Here is a 12772-nt window from a genome sequence, read left to right as displayed (position 1 = left end):
AGATTTCCATCCCTCGGTATTTATTTAGAGAACAATTCCTTGTATCTCCTGCTTCTTCCTATAAAGTGAGCTTATTATCTAGTTTGGATATTCCTCTCTAAATGGTCCCCAGATTGACTGTACTGTTCTGGTAATGGGATGCAGAGAATTGGGCATACCTCTTATCCAAGCCTAGGGAGACTGTCTGAAATGTTGTGAACATCTGCATAGATGAGCTGTAGTTGATTCTGAGATTACTACCAGTATTGAGGGTTCCCATTGCATGTGATTCTCATATGTTGCCCTGTAAGCCCCATGGATGATTTTGCATTGGAATTGCAATCCAAGTGATAAAAATGTGTTATAAGGAAGGCCTTATGGTGACTGACTGGATCCGGGAGCCAAACATATTTTTAAGAGATTTTTTGGCAACTTCATGCTAGACCTACATACAGGAGTGCCTATCAACACAGTGTCAATTAAGTGATAGACACAGTGAAAAATTATAGGAGGAATTTGCAAATAACTATTAGAATAACCTGGGGGGCTTTTATAAATATTTTATTTTTTATTTTTAGAGAGAGAGAGAATAGGAAGAAGAAAAAGAGGGAGAGAAACATTAATGTGAGAGAGGAACATTTGAGACCTGGTTTGCAACCCCATCACGTGCTGTGACAGGGGATCGAACCAGTGACCTTTTGCTTTGCAGGATGATGCCCAACCCACTGAGCCATACCAGTCAGACAACCTGGAGGTCTTCAAAAATACTGATTCCTAGGTCCCATTCCAGACTTCTGAATCAGGTCACACATTTCACTTGTGTCTCTAATCTAACCGTACAGAAGTTGTGGATGATTGGAGAGATGCAAACAAACTCTTTTCTTAAATATTGTTATGTAAATCAGGTGAGTAGATTCAAGGACATGACTAGCTGTGTGTTTGTACATGCCTAATATTAAGCCATAACGTTTAAGCTGTCACCTTGTTGTAACATGTGTTTTGTAGGTGTGTGGGACATTCAATAGTAAATTGTATCTGAGAGATATTGTGGACTCTGAAGTCAGTGTATGCATAGTTGTCTTTTTCAGCGAAATTTGAAGTCACTGTTGTGTTGTTTTTTTCACTTATTGTTGAAAATGGCTGGAAAAATATTTCAATTCAATAATCCAAGATATGTTGAAGAACTTTAGTGAATGCTACTCAAGTCCAATGATGAGAGTCAAATATGAAAATAAAAGTGATCTAGAAGATGAAGATTATGTGAAAGTTTGTTTAAAAGATTTGGGTACCGAGCAAGATATTTCTAGTGTGAAGAAAGTGAAGATGAATTAGACCTGAATGGAGAGTATTTTTTTTGGAAAGGATAAAGAATCAAAATGGAGGGAAAATCTAATAAGAAGACAAATTAGAAAACAGCCACAAAGTATCTGTGCCAACTTCCATTAGTATGGCAAAATGCAAAAAATGCCAAGACAGAACTTGAAACTTGGAACTGCATTATCATAAATGACATTTTAGATCTACTCTTATTATATATAAATAAATATATTGACTCTATCTCCAGCCAGTTTTCACAAGAAAGAGATGCTAAACTCATAGACAAAACTGAATTGAAAGCATTTTTAGGCCTCTTATATCTAGCTGGTTTACATCGCAGCAATCAGCTAAATTTGTGGGATTTATGGGCTACAGATGGTAGTGAGATTGAACTTGTTAGACATAGAGTATCTTTATGGAGATTTACACTTATTCATAAATCTATCAGGTTTGATGATAAACCTACCAGTTTAGGATGCCTGAAAGTAGGCAAATTAATGGCATTTGTAGAAAATTGTAAGTTGTATTACTCTGGGAGAGAATGTAACAATTGAGGAAACGTTACTTGGATTAGGAGGCAAGTAAGTGTGGATTTAGACAATATATTCCCTCCAAGCCCAGTAAATATGGTATAGACATTTTTGCTATGGTTGATTCAAAAGTATTTTACACAGGAAATCTTGAAATATATGCTTATAATCAGCCTGCAAGTCCTTACTTGATTAGTAATAAATCAGCAGATATAATCAAGAGACCTGCAGAACCTATTTACTCATAAGGATGTAATATTACAGCAGATAACCGGTTCACTGATGTAAATCTTATCTCCAGCTTGAAAAAGAAGTGACTTTCATATAAAAGTACTGTTCATAAAAATAAACCCCAACTACCCCTTGAATTTGGTCTTCTAAAAACAGACCTGAAAAGTCCAACTTACTTGCTTTTGGTGCAGATTTTGGTGCACGTGTATTTCATATGCCTAAAAAATGGGAAAAACGTAATTTTAGTTTATGTATGCATTTCAGTGATGCTGTAAATTTAGATTTGCAAAAGCCTGATATAGCAGAATATTACAACCAAATGAAATCAGGAGTCAATATGTGGAACAAAACGGTAAGTACATATTATATGGACAGGAACGCCAGAAGTTGGCCTATGGTTATATTCTATACAATTCTGAATATTGCAGGAATAAATGCTTGGACTATTAATATGCTAAACAGCAATGTGAAAATAAGGCACATAATATTTATTAGAAACCTTATAACAGTTACTGTCAGAAAAAATAAAAAGATGTTCAGAAATCTCTACAGGTGTGCATAATACTTTTACACCTGAAACGTCATCAATTTCAAACTCACATGGAAGGAAATTCCAACTATGACATAGATATGACTTCCTCCACAAGCAGAAAAGAAGAAAAAGTTGTGTTAGGTGCTATGCATCCAAAAAGAATCACCTATCAAAATATTTTTTTCAAGTGTGAAAAGTATTTATGCCTGGAGCATAGAGAGATTGTTTGCAATGTCATTTACAAATGTTTCGCAAAGTTAACTATTAAAGATTCTGATTAATTAACGTTAAAGACATTTTTGGTTGTATTTTTTAGCAATATCCATGTTTCCATTGTTTGAAAAGGAAAAAATTCATTTTTTATGTTCTTATATTTCTTTGTTTAATAATTTCTAGGTTGTAACTGAAAATAAATTAAAATCATGTATTTTATTAAGTATAATAAATGCAAATTTGCAGTGTTTTTAATTTTTTCTCATTTCAGCCCATACTAGTAATGAATCTGTCTCTTGGGTACAATCAATCTGTGCTGTAATATTTTTGACTGAGACCTCCGCAGGGCTAAAGATCTATCTATATGAGAGTAACAATTTGAATGCAAGCCTGAGATAATTCTGATATAGTAAAGATAATGGTTTTCTTAACTGCACATCTATTTGAATGTTTTCATAAACCTGAAAAAACAAGGCAGAGTAGAGTGGAAGAAACAGGGGAGGGGGGTGGGGATGGCTGGGGTTGGGGAGGGAATAGTGGGGGGTAAATGCAGACAACTGTATATGAACAACAATAAAATAATTTAAAAATACAAAAATACATACTAAACAGAAAAAAAAAGAGTTTTAAAATTTTACAGATTTTCAAGCCACATTTGACTGGCTTACATAAAAGCAGCAATGAAGTATTTTTATTATTAAAACTTTCTACAAGTAGGCTTTGGCACTTATAATGTGTTTTGTACACTGTTTCACTTGACTGTCTTAGCAATCCATAAATATAATTCTGCTTTATGTATGAGAAAGCCAAGTATATGTCACAAAAACTTTCACTTTGAGAATGATCTTGATTATTCTTTTGGCCACTGATATTCATTGATTTTTTAAAAAATATTTTATTTATTTATTTTTAGAGAGAGAGGAAGGAGAAAGAGTGGAAGAGAAACATTAATGTGTGGTTGCCTCTCACACAACCCCTAGTGGGGACCTGGCCTGCAACCCAGGCATGTGCCCTGACTGGGAATCAAACCAGCCACCCTTTGTTTCACAGGCCTGTGCTCAATCCACTGAGCTACACCAGCCAGGGCTGATTTTTTTAATTTTATTTCCTCACAGTACTTTATGATATTGGCTTGATTTTTCTCATATCCATTGTTAAGTGGTTCTTATGTATCCGCATGAATTATTCCTTTGTACTCTAGGATCTTCTGTTACTGCAACATTCATAGATATAAAAACAAACTTTCTGAAAAATATAACTGTGTATTTGAGACATAGAAGTATAAATAAAACACAAGGTGTTGAAAGACAAATACCATATAATCTCACCTTTAACAGGAAGCTAAACAACAAAAGAAATAAGCAAGCAAAATAAAAACAAAGACACTGAAATAGAGAACAGGGGGACAGCGACCAGAGGGGAGAGGGGAGGGAATTTAAGGGGAAAAAAGGGAGGGATTTAGAGGAACAAGTATAAAGGACACAGGGACAATAACTAAGGGGGGTGTAAATGGGAGGGAGGTGGGGAACACGGGGCAGGGTGGGCTGGGATGGGAGAAATAGACAGAAAATGTACTTGAAAAATAATTAAATAAAAAAATTAAAAAAAAACACAAGGAAACATTCTAAGTTTCCAACTAGCTTGTTTTGTGGAGGTTTATTATATTTCTTATGAAGTTATTCCTTTGTAATGTGACATGTAGCTTAACTTAGTTTAGTTAAGCATTTATGAAACACTCTTTGCACAGTTTATCTTTTAAAAATTATCACATACAGTAATAATAGTGTCATGGAACATTTATTGAATGTGTACTGTGCCTGATACTGTGCTGATGCTTAACATGAACTGTCTCCCTTGACCTTCAAGAAAGTCCTAGGAAGTGAGTGCTGTTACCTTCATTTTACAAACGAAGAACCAGAGGCCTAGAGAGGTTAAGTCACAGACTTAGAGGTAGGAGAGCTCAGATTTTAAAGCCAGGCAGTGCAGTTCTAGAACCCACCAACTTAACCTCTATGCTATATGAATCACATGTAATATACTCAGGAATCATGAGTTTTTGAGTTAAACAAGTGAAAAATTTGTATTTTTATTTATGGATTAGAATTGCATCATAAGAGCACAGAGAATGATGCCTTTAGTTAAATTATTCTCATTCATCAACAGTTGGTTCTGCTTGGGCAGCCTTGTGCATCAGCAGCTGGCACCCCTGTTTTGGGGAGCAGAGAGGATAGTGCTGAAGCACGTGGGCTCTTGAGACAGATTATAGACAGGCTACCCTGGATCTAGGACTTACTTGCCATCTGCTAGATGTGTGACCTTTGGGTAAATTTCTTAGCTTCTTTGCCTCAGTTTTCTCATTTGTAAGAATGTGCCAACATTGTAGAACTATTATGAAAATTATAGGTTAATAGATCTATGACACTTAGGACAGTGTTCTGAACAAAGGGACCACTTAGTGTTACACTTTGTTATTATATTGCCATATTAAAGGCTTGCCTTGAGGACAGTGTTAGGACAGAATTCTGTCCCTCCTTAACCAATATGTTGAAGTTCTAACTAACCTCCAGTACACCTTAGTAGTATACCTCAGAATGTGACTGTATTAGGAAATAGGTCCAGTAAAGAGGTAATTAAGGTAAAATGAGGCCATATATAGATGGTTTCTAATCCAATATGATTGATGGTCTCATAAAAAGTAGGAGAGACGGGGAATGAACACATACAGAAAAAAGTCCATGTGAAAACACAGTGAGAAAGAGACTGTCTCCAAGCCAAGGAGAGAGGCCTCAGGCAAATCCAAACTTACCAACACTTTGATCTTGGATTTTAATCTCCAGAGCTGTGAGGAAATAAATTCTTCTCTTTTCAGCCACTGATTCTCTGGCATTTCGTTATAGCAGCCCTAGCAAACTAATACATGCATCACAAATGGCAGTTTCAGAAACCTTCTGGATATTGTATTATGACTGGAGTAATGAGAAGCTAAACATTTCTTCCTTTTAGCAATACATCTTTGAAGCTTGATGTCACAGTTGTTTTTCTAAGACTTTTACATCCTGTCTAATTTGGACATGAAAGAACATTACAGATAGAGCTGGAATCCATGCCCACAGAAGGGGACACTGAATAACGAACCTCATAAAGAGATATTGTCAGAGTGGAATGCCTGTGTGGTTTCCCTTAATTTCTGTATCAGTCCCTCTATCACTATATTCAATACTGTATTCTAGGTATTTAGGCAAAAGTTTAAAGGATTTTGTATAATGCCCCTAATATACCTTATAAGTCAATTCTCTTCATACATACACAAAGGAAAAAAAAACTGGAATGGTTTTTCAAGGGTCACAAACTTAGTTGCCTAAAAGCAATAAAGCATATCTTCAAGTTGTGTGCAGCCTGCATGATGTGGTGAGTTTAATGGTTCTAACTAGGCAGTTCTATCCCTTTGCACAGAGTGAGTTAGATTCTCTGAAAGATTAGAATAGAGATCTGTATAAACTCAGCTTAGTTGGCTTAAGGGAAATATGTGGGAAAATTGTACATATAATTACTACAAGCTTCCTAATTTTGTTTTGTTGAAAAGTAGAAAGTATATTTGATTTGGTTTTCATATTGTAGGTATTTTTTGAGTTGATGACATAGGGATAATTGGAAATTGGGTTATGAATCTTGGATAAAATTGTGGACACTATGTTCTCTTTGATATCTGCTTCCCTTTCATGTGCTAGCCCCTATTGCCATCAGCCCAGGAATAGGATTTTGAAATCCACCCTGATTTCCTATCTTATATCTTTTGCTCTAATATCTGCCAAAATAAAATTTTAAAATGGAGAAATTTTCTATGAAATCAGGTCTGGGTTCTTAATGACAACACCTGTTACTACAAAGAGCTCAAAGCAAAACAAAAAATGGAGATTTTAGAGACCCTGCTGTTTTTCTTACCTTTGGAAACTTTTGTTTTCCAATTTAATGGCACCTGAACATGTTATAGGGAGGACTCTACTTCTTACCAAACCGAGAATGCTTGTCGTGTTCAGGAGCCTCGCATTGTCTTTGATCATAAGTGGATTCTGATATTATGCCTTATTGGTCAACTGTTAATCAAGGTGCTGAGTATCACTGTATTAAATCTCATCTATTTGATAAAACGATGGTACATTTACACACTGGTTTCTTATTTTTAAAACTTAGAAGAAAATTATACTATCAAGAATAATATATCTGTAAAATATATATATCTGTAAATCTCCAAGTACTGTTGGCTTTCTATTACCAGAGCCCCTCTATAAATGTCAACTGTCAGTTAGTTTCTGAGTTAGAGAGGAAAGTTAATGAAAAAATAGTCAGTATGGTGTATGTCTTATTCTGTCTATATTTTTATAACAAAAATCAGTTATAAATATAAATCATTATTACATTTACTATATTTTAACAAGCAACAACCTATTGCTTGTTTAATAAATATTAAGTATTCAATGTCTTAAAATAATTTGCTAGACCTGTGTAACCTTACAAATAAAATCCACTGGATTTGGTTTTGTAACACAGGTTTGGTTTCTGCCCCTGCCCAGAAATGTCATAGATGTGGTATTATGTGAGCATGGTGTCCTGAATTTGTAGCAGTAGCTGCCTTGAGTTTAATTTTTTAGAAAATATTAATTCATATTTTTAAAATTGATTATTTGTTTATTTAAGAGAGGGGAAGAGAGGGAGAAAGAAAGGGAGAGAAAGATCAATGTGTGGTTACCTCTCATGCACCCTCCAACGGGGACCTGACCCACAACCCAGGCAGGTACCCTAGACTGGGAGTTGAACCTGTGACCCTTTGATTTGCAGGCTGGCACTCAATCCACTGAGCCACACCAGCTACAGCAAGAAATTATTAATTCATTTTATGTATGGCATCTATAGGTCATTCAAATTAGGCCTCAACTATGGTGTATGTTTTCCGGGCAGAAGTAACTGATCTAACAAGGTTATATGATACCTTCTCTATGGGCCCCTACAGTCCCAGACATAAAGTATTTATTAATATTAGTATATTTTACTGCCTCAGAATTTAGTGTACCTAAACAGTAAACAGCTTGGTTCATTAATCTCCATGTATCTTTTATTACCTGTTAAAACAGGCCTGTGTTTGCTCCTAATACTAGAGGAGATTTGTCATAGCTCTTTTTTTTTATTTTTTAACTTTATTTATTTTGCTATAGCTCTTTTGTGTGTCAGATCTACTGTAGCTCTTCTTTTCAGGGAATTGGATCCCCTAGGAGGAAATCTGTCTATAACTCTTCTACTCTTGTTTGCTCTTACCTGAGTGTAACAGGAAACTTTGATGAAGTCACATTTATAGCTGGGCCTTTGACACTACATACATTAAATCTTTAAAAAGTTAACCACACATGTGTCTGGATGCTGTCCAAGATTTTCAAGAGAGACTTACAAATGAGAACTGTCCTGGACCTCAGCAAGTGTGGGAACCCACCCACTTTTTCCCACCCCACCACGATCCCAAGATCTCCTCCTCTTCCTCCTCCTCCTAAAGGAATTGGTGCTACTGAGGACCAATCTGGTATAAAATAATTTGGAAACATATTTACTTAGGAATGTAATGTGATTTGTTTGTATTCAGTAACAGAGATATCTGAATTCTTCCCATGATGATGTGCCTTCTGCATTCTTTCTGTGACTAGTTCAATTTTAATCTTCACTCTGATCCTTGGGGGGATATCATGAGCAGTCCTCAGGAGTAAGGGAAGAAAACAGCTTTGAGGTACTACTCAGCAAGGGAATAAAGGGATTTTTTGACTACAGGAAGTGATTTGCAGATCTTCATAAGGATTTAAAACCATGTATACTTTTTTACATGGCTGTTAATTTTTCATATCTCCATGATGAAACCCAAAATGACTCTGGCTTGTTTTCCAGAATAGCCAAGAAGCAAGGAACTGGAAAGATTGCTTCCTTTTCCTCAGTCCTACAAGAACATGACACTCAAGGGAGGGAGTGGGTGGGAGTAGTTTTATTGAGGAAGGAAAAGCAGGCCTACTCCCTTGGCTGTATGGGAAGAAAGTGGGGTCCGTGGGACTGTCTGGGCTGGAGAAACAGCAGTTCCTGACACTGATAAATGATTCCATTGGAAATAAATGAAGACCTTCTAACACCAGAGCAACATTATCATACTGTACACTGGGGTAAGGAATTTTGTATGTGGCAAATCCTTGGATCTTATTCAAAGAGGAGAATGAGTTGGGTGGGAATCAGCCAACTTAATTATAATATACACATTTGCTCTTGTGTTACTCCAGGCCCTGAGAAGAGTTTGACCATGAATCAGAATAATAATTTTATCTTACCTTGTAAGAAGGGAAAATACATGCATGTAGTCTCAAGGATGTAAAACTTTTCATCTCTTTCTGTATACACACACACACACAATATTCAAGGCTGCATTACCGAAATCATAATTTTCAGAGGAATTTGAAACAAATGTCTGTGAAATGGGAGCAGGGCTATAAGAGAACTCAATGGTTATGGAAAAAATACAATAAAACATAGCAAAAAGCAAAAAAAGTGAATGTATTTCAAACTTAAAACTTCTTGTGATTCACACAGAATAATGATGTTAAGAAAAACTTCATTGTGCAATAGATTGTGTGCAGAACTATTCTGTGGCATATTCTAGGTGAAATTTTCTCTCATGAGTGTTTTACCTTTTTGATTCAGGCAAAATTTAATATGGTTTTAACCAAAAGATTTATAATTCTCATGGGGAAAATTAAGAATTTTAATATTTAGAAAGGAAGAAAGTTATTTAAATTGGTTCCATTTATCTATTTAAATTGCACTCATGTATTTAAGTATTATTGTATAATTTGAATTTTCTTCCACTCTTATATCTAAAAATACTTTCTTGGGATTCTTACTTCATTATGTGCCAGCAAATGAATTATATGGCAGCAAATAAATTAACCCTGAGTTTTATCTAGTAGTGCCTAAGTTTATAGAGCTGACAAAAATAGCTTGAGCTTAGTGCAGATAAAGAAAACCTTACCTGACTTCTACGTACATTTAATAAAAATAATGTCACTATACTGTATACTGTACCATATAGGAAAATAGTTTCATAGAATCGCTTTTAGGGTTTAGCATAGTCTTAAACACTTTTTTTCAGAGTTTCTTTGTATTAATCTCTCTCTTTAAATGTGTCCACTTTGGATATGTTTAAAGCATCTGTTTTGGATACATTTAAAGCATCCTCTTCGTACTAAAAAAACTTTACATGGCTATTGCAGAGCTAAATGTAATCTACTTTGCAATTTTCTATTTAGATAGTTTAGTCCCCCTACTAAATTGTAATTCACTAAACAAATAGGCATTTTCCCTTCACCCCAGCCCTTTTTGGTAAATATTAACAAATGGTTGTTCACTTATATATGACTATTATAGTTTCTATATTATTAGCTATATTAACTATCAAGTTAGAGTAATAATGTAGATACCATATTATTAATTATGGAGGTGGAGTCATTCAGTGTGCTAGCTGTGTGCAATTTTGTTAAATAAATATGCAATTAAAAGTACATATATTTTTATATTTTTAGGTGCAGTGTGGATGCCCAGACATACACACCTAGTACTTCCTTTTCTAAGCCCACTAGACTTAGTTGTGACTGCCAGCAAGGGTGACTCTGCCTGAGGGCTTTTTTCTGGTTACTGGAGACCTCTCCATCCCTGAGAGGACATAGTGGAGGAATTAATGACCCCCAGGAGCAGTACTCAACCAACCTGTCAGGAGTTGATGAGTCCCAGCTTCCTTGCCCCTCAGTTAGCATATCTATAGGGTTTGACACTATCTCCTAGAGTTCTCCAGTGGAACTAAGGTCAGTTTCCCACCATCGTAACTTGATAATATACCATGTGATGGCTCTCTTTCCTTCCCTGCCTCATTTCTCCATGCCTCTATTGACATTTCCTGGGTAAACTCCAGGTTAAACTACTTGCAGTCTAATCCTAGTCTCAGAGTCTCAGAGTCTCAAAGGGTAATCCAAACCAAAAGTAGGGTTCATATGTCAAAGTTTACATTCTTATCTCTATTTTGATAATGTCCAATAGAAATATAATGCAAACCACATACGTAACAAATTTTTCTAGTGTCCACATTAAAAAAATGAAAAGTAACAGTTGAAATTAGTTTCAATAATACAATTATTTAATTCAGTGTATCCAAAATATTATCATTGTAACATGCAATTGATGTAAAACACACTCATTAAATTTTTTTGTACAAAGCCTTTGAAATAAGGTATGTATTTTACACTTCAAATTCATATTTATTCAGATTGGTTATGTTGCAGGCACTGAATAGTCACCTGTGGCTAATGGCCACCATATTGGACAGTGGTGATCAATTCCCTACCATCGTAACCCATGTGTCAAAATTTAGAGACTTGATAGCTCTTGAATATATATGAGCCTGTATGATGGGCCACAGTTTCCCTTTTTAGCAAAATTTTGCTTGTCTTTTCCTTTTCTGTTAAGCTGAATAAAATCTCTGTAAATATTTAGACTGACAAAAAACTTGTTTAGTCTGTATTTGCATGTTTATGTTATTTTAAGAATAAGCCCCTGGCAGTAATAATTCTGAGACTCACTGCTTTGTATATGTTTGCATGCAAAATATAGATGTGATGCTCAACATCTTTTTGTGTGTTTTTCAGGCAGAGGGTACCAGACTTCAGCGGGAACTCCGAGGATATTTAGCAGCTATCAAAGGTAATATGTGTGAATTGTTTATAGCATGTTACCAAGTACAGGTTGTTCTTGGAATTCATGAATGACAGGATTGAGTGTTAATTATACAAAGTCATTTGGCCTTCTGAAAAGATGGCACTTGATCAGAGGTGTTTCAGTCCACCCACTCCCAAATTCCCATTGAAGTGATAATCAGAATATGCAAGGAAAAAAATATGTCTGCCTTGTTGCTGGAAACCAGGAATAAGTGCCTCACACATGCTAGAGTTTTCTAGGAAGAGTTGTTAAAGCAAACTTGAGACTTTAAGAAAAGCTGCAACTGGTTTACCTCCTAGGGGAGAGTATGTCCCAAGAGAACACTCCCAGACTCACACTTAACACCCTCTAGCTAGAAGGGGTAAGAACAGTGGCAGAGACAAGTGTGGAGAATTATCACAGCCCTGGACTGCCTGTGGTTTGTAGGGACCAGCCACACCTGCAGCCCTGCCACTGTCTGGGGGAAGAGAGGACCTGACATTGGTTTCTGCCACAGTCATAAAAAGGCAAAGAAATGAGGCCAGTGGTGAAAGGAGGAGAGAGCACTAGGGAGGAGAGTTCTTTCTCTACCTGCTGTATATTATCCCGTTCCCAGCACAGAATCAGACCTGAGTGTACTCACAGGTGTGATGGGTCACAAGGCAGATTTTGAGATTAGTGGGGAGAGAATGGATCATCTCACAAGGTATCTTGGATAAACTGTCCAAACACTTGGAAAAAAGTGAGATTCCCAACCTTATATTCTACTCCCTCTTCCTTGATTTCAGATATAATAAAAATTTAAATATGTGTATACTATAGGTATACTAGAATGTTAAGATAAATACAATACACTTAGTCTCTAGTTTTAGTTGACAAGGTCTTTACCAGGGTAACCAAAGACATAAAACATGACAGGAAAGAGAGATAGCTGATCTCACAAAGATATAAAATGAATATATGTATATTTAAAAAGTTATTTAGACAACACACTTAATGAAAATAAACCAAAATATGAAGAACTTAGTAAGTAAACTAAATGAAGATCTGTTGTTTGAAAGAGAATGAATAGTCAAACATGACATTTTCTTTTGACAATATTCAAAAGAAAATTAGCCAAGAAGAACTGTAGATGGGTAACAGATTTGAAAAATGCTTTTCCTCATGAGTAATCAAAGAATAGTAAATAAAACCAAAAGAAAGA

The 12772-nt window shown here is 35.6% G+C and overlaps 1 protein-coding gene across 5 annotated transcripts in view; it reads left to right on the top strand.

The window, feature by feature from the left end:
• Positions 1-12772, top strand: part of AMPH (amphiphysin) — a 276775-nt gene that overhangs the window by 157450 nt on the left and 106553 nt on the right. For all 5 annotated transcript variants that reach the window (XM_053655127.1, XM_053655126.1, XM_053655124.1 and 2 more), the window contains exon 3: positions 11520-11574. In XM_053655127.1, coding sequence (XP_053511102.1) covers positions 11520-11574 — 55 coding nt within the window. The remainder of the gene's footprint in view (positions 1-11519; positions 11575-12772) is intronic.

The sequence above is a fragment of the Artibeus jamaicensis genome, unplaced genomic scaffold, assembly GCF_021234435.1.
Source record: "Artibeus jamaicensis isolate MK-2021 breed Jamaican fruit bat unplaced genomic scaffold, CSHL_Jam_final contig_924, whole genome shotgun sequence".
NCBI classification, from domain to species: domain Eukaryota; kingdom Metazoa; phylum Chordata; class Mammalia; order Chiroptera; family Phyllostomidae; genus Artibeus; species Artibeus jamaicensis.
This window is presented reverse-complemented; position numbering and strand designations above follow the sequence as displayed.